The sequence below is a fragment of the Ochotona curzoniae genome, unplaced genomic scaffold (genome assembly GCF_017591425.1).
Source record: "Ochotona curzoniae isolate NIBS_2020 unplaced genomic scaffold, NIBS_Ocur_1.0 scaffold_3208, whole genome shotgun sequence".
Classification (NCBI taxonomy): Eukaryota; Metazoa; Chordata; class Mammalia; order Lagomorpha; family Ochotonidae; genus Ochotona; species Ochotona curzoniae.
In genome coordinates this window covers 23,110,934-23,138,902 of record NW_024467106.1, presented here as the reverse complement: position 1 = coordinate 23,138,902, position 27,969 = coordinate 23,110,934, and the positions used below count along the sequence as shown (strand labels likewise).

Below are 27,969 nucleotides of genomic sequence, written 5' to 3'. Positions count from 1 at the left end.
TGGTAGGGGTAAAGAAGGTTGGGTCGCTTGGTCCTCCACCCTCCTCCCCTACATGTACTTCTCCGGTAATAATGCTGGCCAGTACTTGCTCTTGCTATCTAACAAGCCCCATTCTGAGTGCTGTAAATGTTATTTGTAGTTGATCCTTAAAACAACTCCATGAATTGGGTTGTTTTCTTCCTTTTCCTTTTATTGGCAAGACTGGGACAAGAACATCTTGATTTTAAGGGAAAATAGACAATTTACTTTTTGAGTTTACCTGAAAATATTGAAGCCAGGATCAATGTCTGAGCACTCTAGACTCCTTATTTTTAAACACTATGTATATCTTTCAACTGAGAATGGCTCAGTGTAGCATTATTCATTGTTCAGCTAGTGCTCATTGACTGAAAGAAAAAAGATTGTACTCACTGGGGTTGGTGTTGTAGCATAGTGGGCTAACCTGCTAACTACTTACTGTGTTGGCATCCCTAATGGGCAGTGGTTTGGGTCCTGGCTACACCTCTTCTAACCCATGCTAATGTGCCTGGGAAAGCAGAGGACAGCTCAGGCACTTGGACCCCTGCACTCATGTGGGAGACCTGCAGGGAGCCCCTGGTTCTTAGCTTTGGCCTGGCACATCCTTGGGTGTTCCAGCCGTTTGGAAACCTTTGTCTTCCACCCTCTCTCCATAGCTGCCCTTCAAAGAAGTAACATAACTCTTTTAAGTAAATTATGCCCACTTATTGTACTGGCTAGTGTAATAATCAGTTACACTGTAAGGGATGGGCCCATATATATGTGTGTGTGTGTGTATTGGGGGCATGGGGCGTCATATCTTGCATTGGAATTTTGCACCAAGTACAGAATGACCATGTATAATTGAAAAATCTGTTGAAGATTCTTAGGCCCAGGCAAAGGTGCTGCATTGGAGATTGGCATCTTGTTTTTTTTTTTTTTTTCAATTTTTTTTTTTTTTAATTTTAACAATCTTTACATGGTTAATTTGTGCATAAAGGGTCAAGGGCTACAGGAAAGTGGGTAAGACTGTTATTTCCATATTGTTTCCTTCATATATCTGAGGTAGAGGGGGATATTGAGGGAGGCATCTTGTTTTTTAAGCAAATTTCTCATAGCTGGATTTTCCTTTAGATTGTAGTGGATCTACCACCAGATACGTATCATTGCACTTTGGTGGCCAATGTGCTTGTCAGGATGTATGCAATACAGAACTCACCTTGTTAAACACATTCACTTCTGGGTGTATTCTATTTTGTGGAATGTCCCCCCCATTCAAATGTTTCCCCTCCCCCCTTTTTTTCTGAACACATATGGATGAATCCTTACATTAAATACAAGCTCACTAATTTTATTTTTTTATTCTTATACACAGTGACAAAAATGAAAACTTTATTTTTATTTAATAAGCAGAGAGAAAGAGAGCAAGACAAACCAAAAAAAAAAAAAAAAAACCAAAAAACCAAAAAAAGATCTTTTGTCTGCTGGTTCACTCCCCAAGTGTCTGTAACAGCGAAGACTGGGCCAGGACAAAGCTAGGAGCCGAGAGTTCAGTCTGAATGATAGCGGTCCATTTCCTTCAGCCATCGCCATTTCCTTCCTGGGTGCGCATTAGCAGGAAGCTGAGCCAGGACTTGCACAGAGCTGCTCTGGTATGGCTCAGTGACCTCTCAACTGCTGTGCCGAAGTCTGGCCCTCCGGTCTCCGTTGGTGGTGGTGGTGGTTGGTTTTGACATGAATGGGCCCCTCTCTGGAAGGAGCAGTAGCAGGCAGTTTGGTTGTTCTTGTGGACCTTACTCTATGCATTCTGAAATGTGTGTGTGCATAAAGAAAGACTTTATTTTGTTTTCTCCTTGTGAAAAACTTCATAGTATATATCAATTACATGTATGATTCTCTTTATCATACAATATGCAAAACTGCTATATTCTTTTCTGTTGTTGCATTGTGTTCTTAGATTGGTTGTGGCGTAATTTGCTAAAATTTTATTAATTATGTTATTAATAATGAACATTTTATTTTGAAGAATTCAATTATAATTGCATAGTACAATCAAATACATCTAGAGTCAGTTTATCATCTTTTTAATCCCAGACTTCTCTTGAGAGCTAACAATGGTTGACAGTTTGTTGCTGTTCTAAGTCCTTCTCTGTGCACTCCATGTTTAGACCAAGTTTTTTCTTTACTGTTTTAGGAGCAACAGAGGTGGCATGGAAGAATCCAATTTCAAGCTGGTTTACTGCTATGCTTCACTGCTTTGGTGGGGGAATTTTATCCTGTATTCTGCTTGCAGAGCCTCCATTGCGGTTTCTTGCAAACCACACTAATATTTTGCTGGCCTCTTCAATCTGGTAAGCTGCCATTATGGTGAATTCTGAGACTGTTTAAAACTTGCTTTATTAGTTGTTGAAAAAATGAAATTCTGGCTTGTTTTTTGAAAAATTGTGTGCATACAAGGAAGGAGTCTAAATAGTAAGTAAGGCTTTGAGTGCAAAGTGTTATCTCGTTCTGGCTCTTCTCCTCTGACCTCTCCCAGAGGCAATTATTGTTGTTGTCTCATGTATCTTTGATGGAAGCATTTGAAATATGAAAGGACGTGAAACTTTTGGCCTCAAACAGTTTATCTTGTGAATGTATGTCATACACACAGATATAAAAGGCAATAAAAATCATATGGCCAACTAAATAAAAGTCCCAGGGATTATGGCTCATGTGTGATTATTTTTGTCATTTGGTAGGTAGAATTTTCTTAGAGCCTTATATGATTTTTACACAAATTTAAACATTAATTTTGTAGTTTTGAAGGAAAGAAATGTTACTAAGAATAGCTTTGAATTCTTGCAAACTCAAACTTAATTTTTTAAAACAAAATTTATTTTAATTCATTTATTGGAAAGGCAGAATGACAGAGAGAGAGAGGTGACAGAAGGCTCTTTCATCCACTGGTTCACATCCCAGATGGCAGTGCCATCCAGGTTCTTGTGTATCGATTAATTTATTGTTCTTCATTGCACTTGAAAATCAATTTTACTGGATATGGGATCATAACCTACATTTTCCATCTTAATATATTTTGACTATATTATTCCATTTTCTTTTGACTAAAAGCATTGTTGTGAAAAAATATTGATCTTTTAATGTTCTGTCTGTATAATTTACATGCTGTTTTTCCTAGATGACCGAAGTATTTTTATTTTTCATTCAAGCCTAAGTAAGTAAATTATGTCTTGTTTGGTCAGCTAGGTCAATATCCTCAGGTATGTGGAGTGTTTTTGTTACATACCAATCTTTTTTAGTTGGGAAGGTTATTTTAGTATTTGTGTGTTTTCCCTGCTTGATTTTCTTCAGGATTTCTGTTGTTGGTATACTGGATTTTCTTCAGTAAGTTTTTATCTTAAAAATGTTGTTGATTTATTTGAAGGGCATCAAGAGAGAAGGGCACAGAGAGAGAGAGAGAGAGAGAGAGAGAGAGAGATCTTTTCTCTACTGGTTACTCCTCAAATACCTGCAACAGCTGGGTCTGGCTGAGGCAGAAGTCAGGAGCCCCAGTAAATCCTGTTCCCACAAGAGTAGCTGAAACCCAATCACTTTTTTTTTTTTTAAAGTCTACTTACTTAAACTTAGAAAAGCAGAGTTACAGAGAGAGAGAGGGAAGGATGGAGACAGATTAAGAGACAGAGAGAGGGGATGGCGAGAGAAGGAGGTGGAGATATGGCTTGCATCCACTTACTTCCCAAATGACCACAGTGGCTGGATCAGGACAGTTCAAAGCCAGGAGTCAGGAGTGCCTGTTAGGTCTCCTGTTTGGGTACAAGGACCCAAGTACTTGGGCAGTTCTTCATGCTTTCCCAGGTGCATTAGCAGGAAACTGAATCACAAGTGGAGCAACTGACACTTAAACCGGGCCCCTATGGAATGTCAGCATCGTAGCTGTGGCTTTACTACCTGCTATGCCATAATACTGCCCCCTCGACCTTTTTTTTTTTTTTTTAATGATTTGTTTGAAAGGCAAAGAGACAGATATCTTCAATTTGCAAGTTTACTCCTTAAATGGCTATAAAGCCAGGACTGGGCTAGATGAAAGTCAGTACTACGTTGTTCTCCCACATGGGAGACAGTGAGCCAAGCACGTGGGCCATCTGCTGCCTTCCAAGGTGCACTGGTGGGATGCTAGATCAGCAGTGGAGTAGCCAGGATTTTCAGTGCCGTTCTGGTATAGGAAACTGGCACTGCAAGTAGTGGCTTACCTTATCTCACCACGATACTGGCCCTGGGACCTAATTAACCAGTGAGCTGTCTGCTTCCTCCCAGTATGTGCATTAGCAGGAATCTAGAAATGGAAGAGGAGCTGACATTCACTGAGTCTCTCAGCTAGAGGATTGGGGCATCCCGTGTGATGTCTTCACCACTGTACCAGTTTTCTGCCCTGTGTTTTGTTTTTATGCAAGTATTTTTTCCGTTTTTGCCTTCTGTCTTAGGAACTATTATCTGAGAGAGAGATCTATAATCTGTTGTCTTTGTGTTTTTTTGATTTGGTTTTCATTTCTGAAAGAACATTGTGTTTCCTTTTCTGTTTTTTTCCCAAGTGTTGCATTTTTAGCTTTCAGTTTTTGTAATTGTGGTTTTAACTGTACTTTTATGTCATATATCACTTTAAAAATGTCTTTAGCTTGTTTTGAAATAGTGTTTTACAATTTTCATCTGTTTTGTGGGCACGTTTTCCTAAGCAGTTTCATTGTAGGGATTTACTCTGCCTTTCCCCGCCCCTCCCCCTTAAATAAGTTTATATGGATTTGACCTTCATAGTTTCTGTTGGTCATTTCTGTGTGAAATTGGTTTCTTGAACTTTCGAAAAGAAGATGGAATTCAGGAAAGATTTTTGACTTCACAGAGCTTCCACTTCTGTTCTTATGAAGTGCTTCAAAAGATAATGACCTGCTGGGATTTCCTGGGTCTTTTTCCTTTCCTCCATTTGATCCGGACCTTTGTTTTTTTGACTTTTGTTCTGTTCCTGCTTAGTTTTGATTCCACTCCAGCAGTTTCTTCTCAGTGTGGGGCTGGTTTTAGAAGAGAGTCCTAGTGGATCCATTTGAAAGCTCATAGGGACTAAATCATTGCAGTTCTTTCAGATCTTATCCTGTGCCCTTTGTCGTATTTGGTACTGGAGATGTCAGAACCCCTCCTAATTTCAGCTGTTTTTTGTCATTGTTTTGCTTTGCTTTTGGTTTTCACGTTAGCCTGCTGTGCTTCCTAGCCAATGCCATGACCTGTTTTGAAGTTACTTTATTCTTAAGTCCATCAGTTGCCATCTTGTTGCTTTCTTTCTGCCACACAGTACAGGTTTTCTGAGTGTTTCTGAGTGTTTCTGAGTGTTACTGAGTTGTGAAGCTCTGGGTTTTGAAATTTGAGGAATTGCAGTGATGGGATTTGGTTTTGCTTTCTAGATGTGCTTTTATATTTATTTATTTTCATTGGAAAGTCAGATACACAGAGAGAACAAGATACAGAGAGAAAGATCTTCCATCTGCTGATTCATTTCCCAAGAAGCTGCAGTGGTGGGAGCTGAGTTGATCCAAAGCCAAGAGTCAGGAACCTCTTCCAATTCTCTCATGTGGGTTCAGGGTCCCAAGGCTTTGGGTCATCCTTGACTGCTTTCCTAGACCACAAACAGGGAGCTTGATGGGAAATGGAATGACCAGGATATGAACTAGTGCCCATATGGGAAGCTGGGACTTGAAAGTGGAAGGTCAGTCAATTGAGCCATTGTGCCAGCCCCCAAAATTCTTTATAATGTTTGTTGATTGTCCTTGTCTACCTCAATGTGCCACAGACCTAGTGGTTGTTGTAGAGCTTAAACTCTGTTGTTCAAACTATACTGCTTTCCATCTTTTGATGAGATACTACTTGATGTCTTCTGTTGGCTTACATGAGTTGGCTGTCTTTTGGGTTCATCTTCATATGCTCTCCATTCTTGCATGAGCATCAGCAACTGAGGTGGTGAGGTGGCCCATTCCTGTAACATGTGCTCCAAAATTGGACTGCATGTCTGTGATTTTCCCTGAGGTTAGGGATTGAGCACAGTGGTCTAGTTGGGGAGCCCCTAAATAACCTCACCTGGGAGAGCTTCAGACCCCATGAGTGCCAGCTGGTATAGGGTTTGGTTCAGTCTGCCCTCTGCACCAGCCATCACATGTACCAGTGGGTGCAGCTGCCTGGTCAGTTACATCCCAGCTCTGACTCTTAACTTGAACTAATGGGTGCTACAGCCTAGCCCAGCCCAGCCCATTCTCAGGCCTGGCTCTTGCATGCATTGACAGATACTGCAGACTAACATGGTCCTCCCAAAGGATCCTCTACTAGGCTCACCCCCAGCCCCAGTTCTTGTGGGTGTTGCAACCCAGCCTGTCCTGGCTTGCCTCCATCCTCAGGTTTTCCGTGTGCTAGTGGGTGCTATGGCCCAGCCCAGTGTGGCCCTCCCCCAGCCCTGACACTCACCAATGGGTGCTGGCCTAGTTGGGGCAATTTCCAAGGACCTCCACCAAGTTGCCCCCAGACATGGCTCTAATGAGCACTGGTGGGTACTGAACCCTAACCTAGCCTCAGGTTCTAAGTGCCTTACATATATTGTTTCACTTAAGCCTCACAGGAACCCTATGAGGTAGTTATATTTCATCCTTATTTAACAAACTATGTACCAGAAGAATGGGAGAGAATCATAGATGTTGAATAGTTGAAGGATGGATTCAACTCTAAGGTATCTGGTCCTTTTGTCAGTGCTTATACAGTGTATTGTTTTGTACTCTGAAAGTGGAGAGACATTGATTCTGTTCTCATAGACCCTTAAATAGAAACAATGATACTGGCTTTAAGGGCATAACATCTTTCACTTTTTGATGGGCTGAATTCTGCCTGTTGCAGCCATTTGGGGACCTTCTCTGATCTGCCATTCTAATAAAAAATAAAACTAAAAAAAAAAATCCAAAAAAATTTAGAACAAACTTAACAATCTTTGCTGCTTTTGATTTTGAGAGATAAAATGATCTTTGGAATGTACTTTAAACTCTGGAAGCACAATTGTCTTTATAATTTTTTCTGATCTTTTAGCAATTTTTGTAATCTAAAAATATTTTAAACATACCAAATTATTGAATTCCTTAGGGATTAAGCATTGAATTAAAAAAAAAAAAACTTATTTATTTGAAAGGCAGTTACGCCTTTCAAAGAGAGGGAGAGAGAGACAGAGGGAAGCCTTCTGTCTCCTGGTTTACTTGCCAAAAGGCCACAGTGGCTGTGGCTGGGCCAGGCCGAAGTGAGGAGCTGCTTCTTGGTCTATCACTTAGATTAAGGGGCCTAAGCATGTGGACCATCTTCTGCTGCCTTTCCCAGGCACATTTAGTAGGAAGCTGGATTAGAAGTGGAACAGCTGGGATGCAAACTGGTGACCATATGGGCTGCTCACACTCGGTGGTGGTTTAATCAGCTATGTCAGAACTCTGGCTCATAAGCTTGTGATTCTAAATTAACCAAAATATGTCATTGTAAGCACTGAAAGGAAAAAGTAAGAAAGCAGGGAGGGTGGGAGCATGGGCTGCAGGAATGGTAGGGTGACAAGTATCATGGAGCTCCTGAATCTGTGTATATGAAATACATGACATCTGTTTATGTTATATAAATAGATAAGTCTTTAAAGGGAAAAAGAATGAAGTAGTTTAATTTTAAGATTTATGTTTCAGGTAAAGACCAAATAATGTGGTTTGAGAAAAATATGAAGTATGATGAGATAAAAAATACTTTAACACCTTGTCAAAATTGTAGATATCTGTGCTACACTGTGGGCATTTACAGACGTAGATTCTGTAGTTTCTGGTCAGGCGATATATTTTCTCTGAAAGCCTTTAACCTTTATGATGGAAATAGCTTGTTTAGTACACAGCAGCTTATGGTGCACACAGCCGGCATGGCATCTAGCACCACCTACCGGCAAGGAGAGTTAGTTCTGTCAGAGTACAGTGACTGGAGACAGTGCATGCAGCCATAGGGTTTTTCTCTTTGAGAACCTGTTTCTATGGCAAATAAATATGATTTTTATATTTATTGATTTTGTGTCTCAGTATGTTTTTCATGAACCTCCAAGTATCATTTAATCACCTATTGTACATCTATATAGCTGAGATTTCATTTAGATAAGGAGGAACTTAGACAGTTTTATTGTTGTCATTCTGTCATTTACATAGAAATGTTAATTTGTTTGTTATAAGAATAAACCTGAAGCTGCCATGTTAAACTAATGTGAACAGTATTTAGTTTTTTCCTCTGTTTTGGTTTTATTAAGTGATACTTTATTTGACAGAGAGAAGTGGAACTGGTAGTAGAGTGAAAACTGCTCTCAATGACAAATTCTGGGAGACACGGTATAAACCTAAATTCTACTCTGTGTTTTACTTTACCTAGAACTGCTTATCTTGTTTGTCAGTAGCCTAAGGTCCTGTTTGTGTTCTGGTAGAGACTTCACTATTTGTTAAAGTTCTTTTTTTTTTGACTTGTTGGAGAGACAGGGTAACTACATCTTGTGCTTGCTGCAGCAGCCAGGACTGTGTCTGCCCAGAGCAGGAGCTTTGGGAGTTGGACCTGGGGCTGCCTGATGGGGGACTGGGATCTAGGGACTAGAGCATCATCTGTTGCCTTTCAGGGGACGCATCAGTGGCAGGCAGCTAGCTCCCAGGCACTTTGGACAGGAAGTGTGTGACTTAACCTGCTGTGCCACATTCCAGCTCCTGGAGTAACCTCTTTTTCTGGTCATTTTTTTTCTCTTTTATCCTAGTTTGCATGACTTAAATTGCCTGTTTATGTTCTTCGCCTATTTCTTAACTGGATTTTTTGTTGTTGTTAAGTTTCTTGAGTTTTTTATGTACACTGGATATTAATCCTTTATCAAGTGTATAAATTACAGTTTCTCCTGACAGAATAGGATTACATAGTTTGTGTTTTATAGAGAAGGATCAGGAGGCAATTGTGTTTTGCTCTGTGGCTATTTAACGCTAAATAAGTAAAAGAAGTAAGATTTTTTGGGAGTTAAGATGTTAGCTTGTAGATATACTTTAGAAATACCTATTAAATAGTATGAAGACTTATTTATTGAGAAATAGCAGTGATTACAAGTTTTATGTGCCTTGTCTCATAGTTGAATACAATGTCCAAGATGATTGTTTTGATAGTGTAAGTTTTTAACTACTGTTAAAGATAGGCTTAGTACAGGCAATGGAAATGAGTTGATTTTTTAAAAAAAGATTTATTTATTTTTATTACAAAGTCAGATATACAGAGAGGAGGAGAGACAGAGAGGAAGATCTTCCGTCCAATGAGTCACTCCCCAAGTGAGTGCAACGGCCGATGCTGTGCCGATCCAGAGCCAGGAGCCAGGAACTTCCTCCAGGTCTCCCATGTGGATACAGGGTCTCAAAGCATTGGGTTGTTCTCAACTGCTTTCCCAGGCTACAAGCAGGGAGCTGGATGGGAAGTGGAGCTGCCGGGATTAGAACTGGCACCCATATGGGATCCTGGGGCGTTCAAGGCGAGGACTTTAGCCTCTAGGCCACGCCACTGGGCCCCTGAGTTGATTTTTAATATGAATTACTGTTAAAGTGAAACAGAATCCTCCTTTCTTAATCTATAATAGAAAAAAATTGATTACTTAAGTTTAAGCAGCGTCTTGGAATGTAGTTCCATATTCAAGGAATAATTGTACAGAGACTCAAAATAGTATATGAACATGTAAAATTTTAAAGTAAAAAACCGTTTTAAAAGGCTTTTCTGTTTTCATGACAATTTTTTTAACGTATTTAAAGATTTATTTATTTGAAAGGCAGAGTTACAGAGAGTGAAAAACAGAGCAGTCATTAAGCCACTGGTTCACTTTATAAATGACCACCATGGCGGGGGCTGGGGCAGGCCAAAGCCAGGAATCTGGAACTCTGTCTGCATCTCCCATGTTGGTGGCAAAGGGGAGGATGGGGGAGGTACTTGGGCCACCTTCTTCTGCCTTTCCAAGTGCTTAGTAGGTAGCTGGATTGGAAGTGGATTTGAACTTGTGCCCATATGGATTGCTGGTGTTGCAGGTGGTGGCTTAGCTTGCTGTGCCACAATAGTGGCACCTCAAAGATCTTTTTATTTGCTCAGATAATTTATTCTTTGCTTTTCAAACTCTATCAACTGATGGAGTTTGTATGGTTTGTATTTTGTCTCCATATTGACTGCTAACAAATGATTTAATTCAGGGTTATTTTGCAACTTACTGAGATTTAGATTGAGAGGCAGCAAGAAGAATGGCTCCTGTGATCTAAAGACTGCTACAATTTGTTATGGGTATTACAGCATTTACATTATAAAGAAAAATTTATGAAGAGCTCTTTTGAGGCATAGAAACAAATTCTTTTAATTTTACAGAGCTACCATCAATCTATGCTCAGATTAAATAAGACAAACCCCCAAAGTGAATGGAAATGTATGATAGTATTTGAATGACTTCTTGGAGAGTTGGTGAATGGAGATGAAAAAGACAGGGTGGTATTGGCTATACAAACTATTACATCTTAAGTCAAAAGCAATATTTTGGCAAACAATATTTCATGATACTTTGGAGAATGTGCACGTGAATTGCAATAACATTCATAGCTATTTTAAAAATAGATATGATACTTTTTTCATGCTGAGTAGTTCATAACATCACTTTAGAAAGAAAGTATGTTCAACTTTCATCACAAAATCTTCAGAGTATTTTAAGAATGGAGAGAATAATGTGGTTTTCCCCAGTAAATCCTACTGTTACTATTTGAGCATAAGCTTAAAACAAAACAAAAAAATTAAAATAAATGATTCACCAGAGAAGGAGTGCATTATTCTTAAATAAGCCAATAATATTATTTGAGTAAGCAATTTATTTTATTTATTTGAAAGACAGTGTGAGAGGGAGGGAGGGAAGGAAAAAGGGAGGGGAAAAAAGAGAGAGAGAGAGAAAGAGAGAGAGAGAGATCTTTTCTGTTGCTTTATTTCACAAATGGCTGCAATAGCCAGGTTTGGATCATGCCTAAGCCAGGAGCCGGGAACTTCTTAGGTCTCCCACATGGGTGCAGAAACCCAAGCACGTGGGCTGTCCACGGCTTTCCCAGGCATGTTAGCAGGGAGCTGGACTGAAAGTGGAACAGCTGGATCTCAACTTTCACCCATATGGGATGCTGGTATCTCAGACGGCAGCTTTACCGGCTGTGCCACAGTGCTGGCCCAATCTTACAATCTTTCTTTTGTATGAAAAAAAATTTAAGACAAATCTGATTTCTGGTGAACCATCACCTGTCTTTATAGGTTGTTGTATGTGTCCTGCATGAAGGAGGTGTTGGTGAAGGAGGTATGGGTGAAGATGTTAGTGGGTTTGGAATGTAGCTCTTGACCAGTTAATAAAATTCCTTTTCTTTTAATTGATTTTCCTAGAAGGTGCTGAATAGTTAGAGTATCTTTACCTCTGGAAGTGATGATTAGCTCTGTTTTGTTAGATTGAGTTCAGCTCGAACTTCAAGAACAGAATTGGCCGGAGGAAGGTCCTGGTTCCTAGCCTTGAACTGGCCCAGCTTTGGCTGTTGGGACCATCTCTCCGTCTACTCCCAAACTCTTGTAACTCTGCCTTTCAAATAAACAAATAAATCTTTAAAGATTTTGTTTCATGGCTTTTCGTTTAAGGGAATATATAGTAACTGTGTAATAGAGACTGTCATATCCAGTTGTGAAGATACAATGCAGTATGCATCTCCCAAATCAGAGATGGACTCCCAATGAAATTGTTGGATATATGTTGACAATAGGATGCTGGACTGTCTGAGGTTGTCTATACCAGCAGTGTCAGGGCACACTTAAATAACAGAATGATGGACTTCTGACTGCTTATGAAGTACTATACTATTATAATAATATGGGGAAAATAAATTTGGGAGGAGGAAATTTGGGGAGGAGATAAGGGAAATCCCAGAGCCTATGGAATTGTACCATAAAATTAAAAATAAAATAGAAGAGGAAAAGAAAGTTGATTCCCTGCACAATCTGTACTTTCTTGAATCAAAATGCCAGGATTATATGGATAATACTGTATGTTGTGTTTTCACAAATTATTATTGCAGACAGACTAGATTTTTTTCTGCTTTCATTTACGTATTAAAAATATTTAAATTTTAATTTCAGGTATATTGTATTTTTTTGCCCATATGACCTAGTTTCGCACGGCTACTCATTCCTACCTATTCAACTACTGGCTGCGGGAATGAAGGAAGTGACCAGGACTTGGAAAATAGTAGGTGGAGTCACACATGCTAACAGCTATTACAAAAATGGCTGGCTGGTCATGATAGTTATTGGATGGGCCCGAGGTAAGATTAATAATATATATTCATAAATGCTCTGTTATTAGTATAGCACAACTAGTTGAACAATTCTCTCATTACTGTTAATGATGATCACTACTTCAATAACAAATCTTTATGTTAGGTGGAAACATTGTTTTTATTGGCTGGAAAAGTTAATTCAAAACTAATATTCTTCCATAATCTGAGTCGTCGTCATTATTTTGACTCTATCATATGGTAAATAAGTTTTATGGTTAAATTGATGATGAGCCCCACAACCAGTGCGATTCATAGTTAATTGTGAAATAGTGCTATCATAAATAAAACAAGTTTAAATAAGCAATTAGTAGTAGTCTGTATAATACAAAATTTTTTTTTCTGTTATTATTTCAATCTTGTATTATAGGACATAGTATATATACTTGGTTATGGGTTTTTATTCACATTGTGTTTCCTACCTTTCTTATTGTTTTATATGAAGAATTGAACAGATTTCTGTAACCCACATATTATATTGCATCTTAAACTAATCATATCAGTAAAGAAGATGACAGAGCAGAGGATTATGTTTTCTCGCCTGGAGCAAACCTCTGCCCTCTATAACCCTGAAGCCCCAGGGTTAACCTTAACCATGGTGTAACAGACAGTTGTCACGCTGTTGAAAGGAAAAATTATTAGCATCCTTCATATTTGAGGAAATTTTTTTCTCCTGCCCAAGAATTACATTATATTATGGAAATTGTCCAAAAAAGTGATCTTTTATCTTTTCTGTTTGTTTTTTAGGTGCAGGTGGTACTATTATCACAAATTTTGAACAGTTAATAAAAGGATATTGGAAACTGGAAAATGAGGAAGAATGGCTGAAGATGACCTAGTAAGTTGGTATAAATGATGTTGAGGTCTAGATTTTTATACTTAGATCTCACCAGATTTCTTTTAAAGAATATTTTGGGATTCTAGAAATAAAAGTTATGATGATGGTAAGAGAATTAGCACAATTGCACTGTCAAATGTAATTTTACCATAAATATTCTCTTCCCTGTGGGTTTCATTCTCTACAAACAAAACCAAAGGAAAGAGTCTGGGTTGTTACAGGCTCGTGAGAAGGGTGTGTGTATAGGCGCGTAGGAACGGACTTCTGCGGGTCAGTTATAGGCACGAGACAAAATCTGGCTGTGACATCACCCAGCTGGCAGATTATTATTCTGGTTGTAAAATGTCAAATTTATAGGAACAGTGTAATACTTTACCATAAATCCTATGAGTTCATTAAAAAGATGATTGTTTAACTTAATTATGTATCACAGTAAGAATAAGATTACAGGAAATAACTCACTCTGTGCTTGTATGATGCAAACTAATTTTGCATCTATTTAAGAGAATCTAATCATAGATATTCTCTAAAAACACTGCCACGATCTTAAGTTCTGGATATATGCCCTAAGATACACATACACACGAAATACAGAAATAGATCATTGTTTCCAAGTTTTAAGAAAGGAGAGTTAGAGATAGTCACTATAATATGTCAGGTGAGGAAAGACCTTGTAAGAATAAGCTCATTTTACCGGCCTGGTTGTAATAGCCTCATGGCTAAATCCTTGCTTTGGATGTACTGGAATGCCATAATGGCACCGGTTTGTATTCTGGCTGCTCCGCTTCCCATCTATATTCCTGCCTGTGGCCTGGCAAAGAAGTAGAGGATGGCCCAAAACTTGTGTGTGTGGGGGAGACCTGGAAGAAGCTCCTGGCTCCTGGCATCAGATTGGCTTAGCGCCAGCCTTTGCAGCCACTTGCAGAGTGAATCAGCAGAAAGATCTTCCTTTGTTTCTCCTCCTCTCTGTATATCTGATTTTTAATAAAAAGGAATCTCATTTTGTAATTAAAATCAGATTATAAAGGGATTAAATATGAAAGTTGGGAAGCAGTATGAATGAGGAAGAAGGCTGAAATTTGGTATGTTTGTCTGGAAAGTGTGCCTTAAAGCTTGAATGAGATAGTTTAGAACTAGGACTATAAAGTTGCAGTTCATGTTTAAAACCAGAAATTCACACACAATAGAGCTCAGCTTGAAAGAAGCTTTATTGAGAGCACTCCCAGGTGAGGGTCACTGGTCTGGTACAGAGAGTGGGCCAGGGAAGTTGTGCCCAGGGGACATGAGAAGTCGTTTTTATTAGGGGGCTGAAAAGGTGGGGGTTGGACAAAGGGATGTGCCTTGTAAGGTGCTAGGGTGTAATGGGCTTCCTTCGGCCTTGGTGGTCCCTCCACTGCTGCCTGAGGAGGCAGCTGCCTTCTCCTCACCCTTCTCAGCCTCCTCCTAGGCTGCCACTCACCCACCCCGGCTGGGCCTTCCAAGGACAAAGGGAACCTTTTGATGATTGGCATATTAGCAGTTTTCATGGAAAGTTTTCCTCCTTTTGAAATTTTCGAAAATTTTCCTCCTCACTGCCCTAGCCACCAATTCCTTGTGGCCCCTCCCCCTAGTAGCTACCTACCACCACATCTACGATTCACTACAACCCTGATGTTCCTAACCACCAATCCCACACAGCCCTGATGGTCCTAGCCACCAATCCCGCACAGCCCTGATGGTCCTAGCCACCAATCCCGCACAGCCCTGATGGTCCTAGCCACCAATCCCGCACAGCCCTGATGGTCCTAGCCAGCAATCCCGCACAGCCCTGATGGTCCTAGGCAGCAATCCCGCACAGCCCTGATGGTCCTAGCCAGCAATCCCGCACAGCCCTGATGGTCCTAGCCAGCAATCCCGCACAGCCCTGATGGTCCTAGCCACCAATCCCGCACAGCCCTGATGGTCCTAGCCACCAATCCCGCACAGCCCTGTGTTACCTGCCCCAGACATAAAGTTTGTGCCTCTTCCTTTTGGCTCTCTCTCTCTTCCCTTGGACCCTTTCCTGTCATTATGGCTGGAGATGACTCTCTCTCTTTCTCTCTCTCTCTTCCTTTCTCTCTCTCCTTCTTTCTCTCTCTCTCTGCCTTCATTCCCTTGTTCCAGCCACCTTTCCCTGTGCTGCATAGAGACCTCCTGCATGACTTGCTGGGTCTGGTGTCGGGTTAATGGTGAAAATTCCTAACAAAAAACATGTTTTTTCCCTTTGTTCAAAATCTTGTAGAATGACAGGCATTTGGTGCAGCAGTTAAGCTGCCTTTTGGGACACCCACCGTCTGTAGTGGAGTGCTTGGCTCAAGTACTGGCTCTGCCTCTGATTCCGGCTTTGTGTCTGGAGGAACCCTGGGAGGCAGTAGGCCCGCATAGTTAAGTCCCTGCCACCTGTGTGAATGACCTAGATTGAGTTACTTAGACCTAGCTCTGGCCTGGCTTAGTTTTGTCTGTTGCTGGCATTAGTGAAGTGAACCAGCAGGCAGAAGCTGTTTTTCTGAATCTCATTCTTTTTTTTTTCTCTCCTTCCACCTCTGAAATAAATAAATTTTTAAGAACGAAGTCTTGGGTCTGGCGCGATAACCTGGTAGCTAAATCCTTGCCTTGCATTTGCCAGGATCCCATATGGGTACAGGTTCCTATCCTGGCTGCTTCACTTCCTGTCCCTGATTGTGGCCTGGGAAAGCAATAGAAGACAGCCCAAAGCCTTTTGACTCTGCAGCCTCATGGGAGACCTGGAAGAGGCTCCTGACTCCTGACTTTGGATCAGCTCAGCTCTGGCCATTGCAGCTTCTTGGGGGGTGAATCAGCAATGGAAGATCTTTCTCTCTGTATCTCCTTCTTTCTGTGTATCTACCTTTCCAATAAAAACAGAAAATAAATAAAATAAATCTTTAAAAAAAATCCACTAAATCTTGCAGTGACTTCACCAAGTGGCTTTAAGGCCTTCTAAACCTGCTTCTCTCCAATATAACTTGCTTTGATTTTTTTTTAAAATCTTACAATTATAGCCTTTCCTCACTCAGATCTTGAGAAACCCAGATGTGGTTTGGTTTAGTACTAGCCTTTCTCTTTTGCCTAATTGTCTAAAATCTTTTTGTCAGATGGCAACTACCTTATTTAGTTTTCTCCAAGTATTTTCTTAGTACTTCCTTTCCCAGGACCACCGAGGCTTAAATTTTAACACCTCCCTCTTTTTTCTTTTTCCTCAGCATTTATCACCTTCAGATATATTTTACAATTTACTTGTTCACTAAGTTTTTCCTTTCTATTATCTCTACTCTTCATAGAATATAAAGCTCCAAGGACAAGGATTTTTGTCTATTTTTCTAGGTGTCCCAAGCACCTGGCACCCAGTAGGTAAATAATACATGTTAGATGAAAGAATGAAGGGTCAACTGTGGGTCAGGTTAGGGTTCATTGTTGTCCCAGCACCATTTATTGAAATGACTGTTTTACTTCCTCATTGAATAGACTTTCCACCCTGTGAAAAACCAACTGACCAGAAGGAGATGTATTTATTTCTGGACTATCTATTCTGTCACCTTGGTCTATGTGTTTGTTCATGTGCCAGCAACATGCCGTTTGATTTTTGTAGTTTGTGGCCTTGTTCTTTCTTTTTTTTTCTAAGTTTGTTTTGGTTAATCAGGACCCCATGTGAATTTGATTGATCTTTTCATCTGCAAACAAACGTTGTTGAAATTTTGATAAAGGTTGCATTAACTCTAAAGATTGCTTTGGGTAGTATGATCATCTTAACAATGTCAATTCCTATAATATGTAAGAATGGGATATCTTTCCATTTAAATCTTTAATGTCTTTTAGTAGTGTTTTATAGTTTCTGTCTGTACAGGTCTTCTACTTCCTTGGCTAAATTTATTTCTTTGTATTTTAGTTCTTCTAGATGTTATCAGAAGTAGAATTATTTTCCTGATTCCCTTTTGAGATTGTTTATTATCGGTTCATTTAAGAAAATTAATTTTATCAAAAACAGAGGGCCTCCTGCTTCAGTTCCCCTCACAGTGGCACAAGGTTCATTTTCCACCTTGCAGGCTCCCAGGGAACCAGAGAGACACTAGTTCCAGTTGAGTGACTGGGACATGAGAAAGTGGGGACAAGAGACATTGCTGCGTTTTGTGCCCCCTCTATCTGATGTCCATTAGACTATGGCCAGACTATTTTTTTGGGAAGGGGTTTATTTCTGCCTGGGAAACCTTGCTGTTAGTTCTCAGTCACTACAGTTACACGTGTATATTAGTTATGAATTAACTGGCAAATATTTATTAAAGTGCCTTAAAGTATCTTTTTTGAATAATTGGGAATATGTAATCAAAAATCTTTACAGATCACTGATTTCAAATGGATTACCCAGACATATTGTTAAAGTCCAAACCCATTTCCCAAATTTAACCCTGTTTTGAATTTAGTGTTTAACTTTTAACAACTGAACATCTTAGTTGTAATAAGTGGCTTATTGCGGCATTTAAAATATTTTATAATATTTACAATGTTATATTTTGCAGTGTGGCATTCTAAGGATTTATCACTTATCTTTTTCTATTTGTAGGTGTAGTGAGCTAGACACTGGTCCTTTACTGAACTATATGAGGGTACTTCAAAAAGTTTGTGAAGAAATGGAATTAAAAGTAAGTTTAAATTGGTGCAAAAATTTTGAAATCATGTATAGTTTTTTTCAGAATATTCATAGATTTCAAAATTTTTTGAGCCTTTAAGATTATCTGCCCTTTTAATTTCACCTTTAATGAACTTTTTGAAGTAACCTTATAGTTTAAAAATGTACCAAGTGTTGCAATAGTGTAATCCTTCACAAGGAGTCATAATTTCATCAGCCTGTTTTTTAAGTGTGATATGGGGAAAATCAGTCAGGGGGTGGGAGTTTAGCAGGGGAAATCCTAGACTCTGTGGAACTGTACAATAAAATTCAAAATTCGAAAGAAATGTACCAAGCAAATAACATGGTAGTGTATTTCTCACTTAGTAAATGGACATTTTATTATATCCGTTGTATCTTTGTCGCTAAGGCATTAGGAAAAGCTTTTATGCTGTGCTGGAGTTAGCTAACTGATTTGCTAGAACTGGCTCATATTGTTTTACGAAAGCCAGTTCTCTGCGTTTCTTCGTCACTTGGTGCAGCAGCAGAAACAGGTTCTAACGAGTGTATTTGCACCACGGTCACAGACAAATGCTACAGACGTGGGCGCTCTTTTCCTTATAACATCCCACCCTGGTAACCTATTTAGCATTGTGAACTATTTTAAGACTAATTCCAAATTGTGCTGTGGAATATGAAACTTTTAAATTCATTGTGAAGAGGTGTGATTTGGCCCAGTGTGTTTCAGAAGTATTGTAAAGGAAGACACGCTCAGTGTCAGCATTCTAAACTTGCTAGTATATTTTGCTTTGAAGAAATATATGTAACTTTGTATACCTTATCATTTCTCAAAGTTGCTAAATTTTTGTTATTATGTCTGTTAACAACCCATCAACTTGGTGTTTTATAGATATAGACCATGTTTATGATTTTTCTGACTTAAAATATGTTTAATTTTTAGCCCTTCTAAGGTAACCCTTCTGGGATCAGTCATCTTCACGTTCCAGCATACCAAACATCTGGCAATATCTAAGCATAATCTGATGTTCCTTTATACCATCTTTCTTGTGACCACAAAGGTAAGGTTTCTTTTTTTATTTTAAAAGATTTATTTATTTCCATTACAAAGCCAGATGAACAGAGAGGAGGAGAGAAAGAGAGGAAGATCTTCCGTCCGTTGACTCACTCCTCAAGTGAGTGCAACGGCCGGTGCTATGCCGATCTGAAGCCAGCAGCCAGGAACCTCTTCCGGGTCTCCCGCACGGGTGCAGGGTCCCAAAGCTTTGGGCCGTCCTTGACTGCTTTCACACTTCACAAGCAGGGAGCTGGATGGGAAGTGGAGCTGCCGGAATTAGAACCAGCGCCCATAAGGGATCCTGGTGTGTTCAAGGCAAGGACTTTAGCTGCTAGGCCACGGTGCTGGGCCCAAAGAGTTCTAAGTGCCTATAACTCAGAATTACAGTCTGTAATCCAGATTCCCTTCGGATAGAACACTGCTCACTGTGAAAATACTAGGAATCTTTATTTTTTATTGCAGTGAAGGAATTTTTTAAATGTATACCCTACTTTTAAACCTTATAAAAGTAAGCACTAAGTTTGCTTTATTAATCAGTAGAATAAGTGTCCCTGCTGCATGTAGCTGGTTTGTAATACGATCAAAATGTTATTTTGCAGGTCTCTGTAGAGTGAACTCTTCCAACACTTGTTTATTTAGGTATACACTAGCAATAAACATTTACTCACTGTTTTGAAAAGAACAATGGTAAAATTTTAAAGTCTAAGATTTTAATTTATTGGACTCATTTAGGTAGATAATTATTGATAATGAATGATACCACCTTATAGGTAACATAAGAATTGATAAAGATCTTTGGTCAGGGCTGATTGTCAGGCAATCAGGTGAGTCACTGGAGACATTGGTGGAAGTTTAATAGTGTGTACACTTCAGTTGTACTAACTGTAAAGGATTATTTGAATTTGAGCAGATGAAGACAGGAAGATATGTGTGTTCTGGGCAGAGAGATTCATCATGCACATTTTTCTTACCTAGTGTAGATGTGTTGTAGTTGTGTTTAAAATTTTCATCTGCGGAAGATGTTATATCTATTCCTCATTCATTGTACCCTCATGGTAGGTCCTAAAGGAGATATAAAAGTAGGAACCAGTGATGGCTCAGTGGCTAAAGCCTCACCTTGCATCCACTGGGTTCCCATATGGGCACTGGCTTGTGTCCTGGCTACTCCATTTCCCATTTAGTTCTCTGCTTGTGGCCTGGGAAAGTAGTTGAGCACAGCCCAAAGCCTTGGGACCCAGCACCTGTGTGGGAGACACAGAAGAGATTCCTGGTTCTTGACTTAGGATCAACTCAGCTCCAGCTGTTGTGGCCACCTGGGAAGTGAATTGATGGATGAAGGTCTGTTTGTATCTCCTTCTCTCTGTAAATCCAATTTAAAAAAATGCCTTTCCAGTAAAAATAAATATTTTAAAAAGTGTGAAGTACCTTTTATTCCCTAAGGAATTTATGTTATGTGACATACTCTTCTTTGTGTTTGAAATGTTAACTGGTGATTTTATATAAAGAGTGTAACAGAGTTTTAAATATTTTGTTTGCCTGAATTTATAGTTTGAAATATGTTGGAAAAACGGTTCTCTTGACTATTTCTACTTTTTCCCCCTTCTTGGTAAAATCAAAAAACACAAAGCTCAATGCTATTTAGTTTAGTTTGATGCTTTATATATTTTGTTAAATGAGGAGATAATTTTATATTTAATTTGCAAAAGAAAATAGGAGTTTATTCTGTTTTTCACAATAACATTTCTGTCACCTTGGTAAGTCAAAATTGATAAGAGCCTGACTTCTAAAACTATTTTTTGAATGTTTTAGTTCTATTTCAGCAGTAATTTCTGATGCCAGTAATACTTTAAGCCAGTGATAAGCTTGTAGGGAATGGAGCTTTCACTAAAGCACTGGATTTCTTTTTTTTTCTTTCCTTCTTCTTATTTATTTATTTTTTTTTGCTAAGATTTGTTTTTATTGGAAAGGTAGTTTTACAGAAAAGAGAGATAGACAGAAAGATCCTTTATTCACTGGTTCTTTCCCCAAATGGCTGCAGTAGCTGGAGCTGAGCCAGTCTAATGCCAGGAGCATCTTCTGGGTCTCCCATGTGTGTGCAGGGTCCCAAAGCTTTGGGCCATCCTATAGTGCTTTCCAACAAGCAGGGAGCTGGATGCGAAGTGGAGCAGCCAGGACTTGAACCGGAACTCATATGGGATGCCGCCACTTGAAGGTGGAGGATTCGCTGGTTGAGCGATCAAGTTGGCCCCAAAGCACTTTGAAAACTACCAGTACATTTTCTTATAAGATATCTTAAACTGACATTTGTCTCTTTTGGATTTTGTAAAAGGATGTAAGATGTTGGCATTTTTTTTTTTCTGACAAAGGAGTGTTGTTTTTGATTTGAACTATTTTCTCTCTCTCTCTCTCTTTTTTTAGCAGTCAATTAAATGAAGCTAGGACCAAGATAAGAATGCCAGTATCTCACTGTTGCCATTTATTCTAAGGAGTAATTTAGTAGGGGAAAGTTCTTAGATCTTTGCTAGTATCAGCATAAACTCAAAGGTCAATTTTATGTTCAACTCTTTCTATTCTGTCTTCTCTCCAAGTGACTATATTTATATTTGTGTCTTTATGGTTATGTATATGGTCATGCCTTTCATATCCGTATCTCTCACTTGAGTGTTTCTGGACCAACCTCTATCATTGCACTTAGTCTTCACTGTCTGTTAACTGCTGATTTACTTTCCTGTCTCCAGATAGCCAATCAGTAACGTCCTTGAAGGGAGGACTGTGTTGAACTTTATTCTGGCAGCTAAGTGTGATGGAGTAACACATTATTTCAATCCTTTTGTTGGTTGGTTTTGATCTTTGTTGGTAGTATTCTATTTTAGGTTTGGGGTCTCAGCCTCAGCCTGAGGGATATCCCTGGGAAGTTCAGCACGTTTGTGCTGGTTCTCAGAAGCTGGTTCCTGAAGCATCTACCTCGGGCTCTTGGTTGTCTGAATTGGTGATCTTTACTTTGCATTTGAATTTTCTTCCTCCTTATGTACATTATATATCAAGGTTACTGAACTCTTCCAGGGCATACTACCATGAATTTTTGACTCATTTCCAAATGTTTTCTTCCTCTTTGGGCTTTACTGCCTTCAAATTTTCAGTTAGTTTTGTCAGATACCGCCTTATCTCAATAGCCCATGGAATTTCTGCTTCCTGTTCCCTATGATTTGGCACATTTTCCTGGAAAAAAAAGCCTTGGTGAATGTGGAGCTCACTCTACTCATTTCTTTTCTCTTAGGGATAGTAGCCTTCTCAGTGTCTGCCTCTATTGCTTGTTCTTCAGCACTTTTCAGAAGTTTTGTGTAGTTGTGTCTTTTGTATTGGCCCTGGCGAAAGACTGAGGGCCATATGAAATCCTGGGTTATGTATATGTATTACATTTCTTTTTATTGGGGTCAGATTCATGTACTACAATTAGTTGTGAACAATGTACTTTGGAGCCAGCTTTGTAACACAATGGTTAAGCCGATCTTTGTGATGCTGGCATCCCAAATTGGAGCATCGTGAGTCCCAGCTGTTCTGCGTCTGGTCCAGATCCCTGTTCCTGTGCCTGGGAAAGCCCAGAAGATGGCCTGTGTGCTTGGGCTCCTGGCTTTGTCCTGAGTCGACGCTGGCCATTGCAGCCATCAGGGAGTGAACAGCAAATGGAAGAGCACTTTTCCTCTTTCTGCCTTTCATAAAAAAATACACTCAATCTTAAGATGATGCTGTTCAAAAATAAATAAGAAATGTATTATTTTAATAGTGTATTTAATAATAAATGACAAGTATATTAGTGACATGTAGTGCTTTGACAGCTTTACATGAATATGAATTTTAATTTATGTGCATTAGGGTACTTTGTAACTCTTGTTCTGGTCTCATTCTACTTAGCAGTATGTAGTAAGACGTTTTCCCTGTGGATTATTTTTAACTGTTACCTTTTATGCATTGTACTTAACTTTCTTCTAATAGATATCTGCTTTTTCTGCAATTCCCTTTAAAAACCTTTTAGAGTCAGTATCTGTTAGCTGGAGGAAATGGCTCCTGGAAATACTTAGACTTTTTACTGTTTTGGACCTTAAAGTTCTCCCACTCAGATCCATTCTGATATTAATTTCTTGAGCAAATCTGAACGTCTCTGAACATGGCGTTGTCAGATAAAGAACTGGGAGTGCTCTATACTCTACCTCTTGATGACTTGATTGCATATATAAAAATTATAGGTGGGAAAATTATAGGTGGGATGATAGATTTCTACAGTACCTCTTAGGGACAGTACTTTGTGGTTCCTTGAGTTTGTGAATTTTTTTAAAAAGATTTATTTTTATTATTTTTTTTATTGGAAAGTCAGAATTACTGAAAGAAGGAGAGTCAGAAAAAGTTCTTTCATTTGCTAGTTCACTCCCCAAGTGGTCACAATGGCCAAAGCTGAGATGATCCGAAGCCAGGAGCCTGCTCAGGGTCTTCCACAGGGGCTTAGGATCCCAAGGCTTTGGGCCATTCAGTGGAGCTTCCGTGATATGAACCGACATCCACATGGGATGGCATCCTGGGCAGGCAAGGCGAAGATTTTGGGCACTAGGCTACCACACCAGGCCTGCTGTATGCTTTTTTTTTTTGTAAAGAGTCACATTTATAATTGTATCAAAAAAAATTAAATACTTAGGAATAATTCTGACCAAGAACATAGGGGTTTTAACAGCATAAACTCTAAAACATTGATGACAGAAATCAGAGCAGTTACAAACAAATGTAAAGAAACTCCATGTTCATATAGTAGGAAACATTGTTAAGTGAACAGTAATTATAATATATACTTTATGGGTTCTAACAGCATTCCGTCATCATTTAAGAGAAACAGAAAAAATATTTAAAAATTCATGTGGAACCACCTAGGACCCCAAATTTATTTACTTATTCCTTTTGTCCCTAATTTCTGGAAGGATTTGTATTTTTTTTCTGAATTTAATTAAGTATATTTTAGCTCCATTTCTTTTCTTTTTTTTTTTTTCTTTTAAACTTAACAGTTTATACTATTCAAGGAAGATTTTACAGAACTTCAGGCATTCTAGGGTAATGTGTAGGGTAATGAGTTCAGCTGGGGTCTGGTGCCAGTGGGGCCTGACAGCCTAATGGCTAAATCCTCGCCTTGCTTGTGGTGGGATCCCATATGAGTACCAGTTCATGTTCCATTGACCCCACTTCCTATCCAGCTCCCTGCTTGTGGCCTAGGAAAGCAATGCAGGATGGACTAAAGCCTTGGGACCCTGCACCCATGTGGGAGACCCAGAAGTTCTTGGCTCCTGGCTTACGGCTGGCACAGGTCTAGCTGTTGCAATCACTTTGGGAGTGAATCAGCAGACAGAAGATCTTTCTCTCTGTCTCTCCTCCTCTCAGTAATTCTGCCTTTCCAATAAAAATAAATCTTAAAAGTCGAGTTGAAATCTGAGTGTTGCAAACTGCTTTACAACTTACTGCTTTGTATATTTGGACAAATTATTTAACCTTTTAACACTGATTTCACATCCCTATGATGAGTGTAACAATAAAAAACTTGTTGGATTAAATTAAATAATATGAAGCATTTATAGCATAGTACTTGTATGTGAAGTGCATATAATGATACCTGTATTGGTCATTTGGTGTAGACAGTAGATAACATTTTATCTATTTTCTTTGAATATTTAATATATTTTTGTGGAGATGGTTATATTGCTCATTTGGCACCTAAAATGGGGTATTTAAAAATTGTTTTTAATAAGTATTTTTTTTTACTTCTAAATGTAAGTTCATAGAGAGCAAAAATTGTTCAAGAACTTGCTTTTGTGTGGATTATGAATGCAATGTGAATCCTGTTTTTATTTACTTTTCTCTCTCAGTATTGAGAAATAGAAAGCATTTGTACTGAAATTCCAACTGAACTCTTTCCCCCCAGTTAACCATGATGATTACAGAGACTTCGAGCGTGACTCTCGCCCCCTTTGAGGATACGTTGAGTCGGATGCTGTTTGGCTGGCAGCAGCAGTTTTCCTTTGAGAAGAAAAGTGAAACCAAACCATCTTCCAATGGCACTGGGTCATCAGCCTCAAAACCTGTAGCTGAGGCTTCAGATCCTGTGAAAAAGAAACATAATAAGAAGACTGAGTAAATGTCCTTGGTGAATTCTAAAAGAAAAAAAATTTTTTTCTTATCTACCTACCAGATTGTGATAATATTTCTAGGTGAATAATGTGAAATAAAGATTACGTGTGAAGAATGGAGGTGAGAAAAAGGAAGAAATTCTTTCTGTTTCAAGGTGTCTAGCTTTTTCTGGATTGTATTTTTCAATGTTGAGAGTTATATAATGTGAATTTGTTTTAGTGATGTAGGAATTCTGTTTTGTGATTATTTGAATAGATTTATATTGATTGAAGAAGACTATATTTTAGAAAAGTGATAGAAAAGATATCTATCATTTCAAAAGAAAAATTTTAAGCTTTAAAGAATTTAGAGATTTTCATACATATTGTTAATTTAAATGTGTTTGAGCTTTAATGCAATAGAATTAAATGTTTATTTAATTTTACCATTGTAATTTTTAAGTATGGCAATTCCTATTTAATTTAGAAAATGACTAAACTTTTTCTAAAACACTTTGTTTATTATAAATGTAAATAAATTACTGGTTTGTATTTCAAATGCGAGCGTTGCCTTTTTTACCCATATTAGGAGAAAAACATTTGCAGTCTTGTTTAATTATGTTTCTAGTATTACTTTTAATTAAAGACAAAATATTAACATGGATTTTAATCCAAAGACCTTTTATGTACTTGTTTTTTCAAAACTGGGTATTTTTTTTCCTCCAAAAGAATGTAATTTTTAATACATTAGCAGTACATCCATGTTTCCTTTTAGGGTTGTAGCTTATTCCCTCTCCTTAAATAATACTTGTTTTAATGTGGCTGAGATTTTTCCGGATTTCACATGTTCTTTCTGATCTTTCAGATCAGTGGGTCTGAGTGCGTTGACGATTCAGCAGAAAGTATTAGCTGAATTAAATAATTCTCCTTTTCTGTTCCTCTCTAGGAGCTACTTTCTTTTTTCAGTTTTCTAGTTGAACATCTCTTCCTAGCTTATGTGTAGCTATATTACACTTTAATCTACATGCTCATATATTATTATTTTAAGCTGCAGACACCAATTCATTAAAATTTACTTCAAATCATAAATTCATTGGTCAAGTGGAATGTTGGAGATGGGATAATACGGTCTAGAATGTTCACCATCCCCTCCTCCCCATGTAAAGCCTTTATAGTGTTTGCCCTCCAGTGTAAATTCATCTTTGATGATAATGTATGTACATTTGTTTATTCAGTGAATGTCCTGTAATGTCAGCCGTTCTAGGAACAAGAACTACAGGAAACAAAGAAGGCCAGCTCTCTTGGAGTTTATATTCTAGTGGTGGAAAGATGTAAAACAAATATGTTCTTGTGATAATAAAGACTGTGAATAAGTATTAAGCAAGACATAAGGCTAAGAAAGTGAGGAGTGTGGGAGTGTTTGCTTTTTTTGTAAAAACTGCATTTTAGTCATGTAGCCATTTGGTTAAGTGGAAGGGTCATATTGTTCCTTTATATATTTGGACATGTTTCACAAAATTAATTTTCTTCACTGTTTTTTCTCTTTTGAGTTTGAGTTTGCATGCAACAAAATGCACTGTTCACTAGTGTGAGGACTCTGAGTTTTGACACGTGCACATAATCATATTACCTCAAATCCTAACTATAAATGTAAGCAGACACGCCAAGAAGTTACTCCTTTTTCCCACTGAACTTATTATAAATAGAATCAGGATATGTATTCTCTTCTGTGTATACTTCTTTCAGACTCAGCTTACTGTTTTTTGAATTCATCCACAATGTTGCATTTATTTCATTTTAATTGCTTTATAAAATTCTACTGTATGATTATGTTATCATTTACTCATTTTATTCATGTCTATCTAGTCTGGGGTGTTTCAAATGGAGTAAAATAAATTCTTTTGTTCAAATGGGGAACAGATAACTGGGAAAGACATATTAGTGTACATGTGGTTTGATAAAAAACTGTTCAATTGTTTTCCCAAAGTGATTGTATTATTTTATACTCCAGAATAATGTCCATGATGTCTGAGAGTTCAAGTTGCTCTACATCCTTACCAAGCATTAATGTTGCCAAACATCTTAATCCCATCTGTTTCTAGTGGATGATTTGTGGTTTTTATGATTTTAATTTGTGTCTCCCTGGTGATTAACGAGATAGAACATTTTTTCCCCTGTGCATTTTGGCTATTTGTACGTCATTCTCTGTGAAATGTCTGTTCTGATCTTTATTCATATATTTTGGATTTGCTGTATATTGTTAAGTTGTAGGAGTTCTTTATATATATTGAGTATCTATCCTTTGATAAATACTGACTTTCTGGACAGTATTTTCAACTCTGGCATTTCGTATGAGCACTGGTTTGAGTCCTGGCTATTCCACTTCCAGTCAGTTTCTCTGCTAATGCTCCAGGGAAAGCAGTGAAAGGTGACACAAGTGTTTGGGCCCCTAAACCCACGTGGGAGAGCCGGATGAAGCTCCTGGCTTTAACCCCTTTTTAGCCATCTGGGGCAGTCAACCAGCAAATGGAAGATATGCCTCTTTCTCTCTCTCACCATTTCTATAAGTGTGCCTTTCAAATAAATACATCTTTTTTTTTTTAAAGTTTTTTTTAAGTGATGATTTAATGAGCAGAGAATTTTAACTTTGAAGAAGTTCTATTTCCCAATATTTCCTTTTATGCTATTACTTTCTCTGTCTTAAGAAATCTTTGTCCACTTCTGAGTTGGGAAGGTAAATACCAATCTGAGGAATTCCAAATAAAAGAGGACTTGGGGAAACGCCTTGAAGAGAAATACTGTGTTGTTAGTTGAAGCCCAGTAAGTGTGTTAGTCCTGCTTTTTGCATCCGCCTCTTG

General features: G+C 38.5%; 1 protein-coding gene across 3 annotated transcripts in view; it reads left to right on the top strand.

Moving 5' to 3' along the window:
- Positions 1 to 25,252, top strand: part of TMEM38B (transmembrane protein 38B) — a 30,604-nt gene extending 5,352 nt beyond the window's left edge. For all 3 annotated transcript variants that reach the window (XM_040963000.1, XM_040963001.1, XM_040963002.1), the window contains exons 2-6: positions 2,192 to 2,348; positions 12,223 to 12,407; positions 13,167 to 13,257; positions 18,858 to 18,975; positions 24,928 to 25,252. In XM_040963000.1, coding sequence (XP_040818934.1) covers positions 2,192 to 2,348; positions 12,223 to 12,407; positions 13,167 to 13,257; positions 18,858 to 18,975; positions 24,928 to 25,140 — 764 coding nt within the window. In that variant the 3' untranslated portion in view covers positions 25,141 to 25,252. The remainder of the gene's footprint in view (positions 1 to 2,191; positions 2,349 to 12,222; positions 12,408 to 13,166; positions 13,258 to 18,857; positions 18,976 to 24,927) is intronic.
- The last annotated feature ends 2,717 nt before the right edge of the window (positions 25,253 to 27,969 follow it).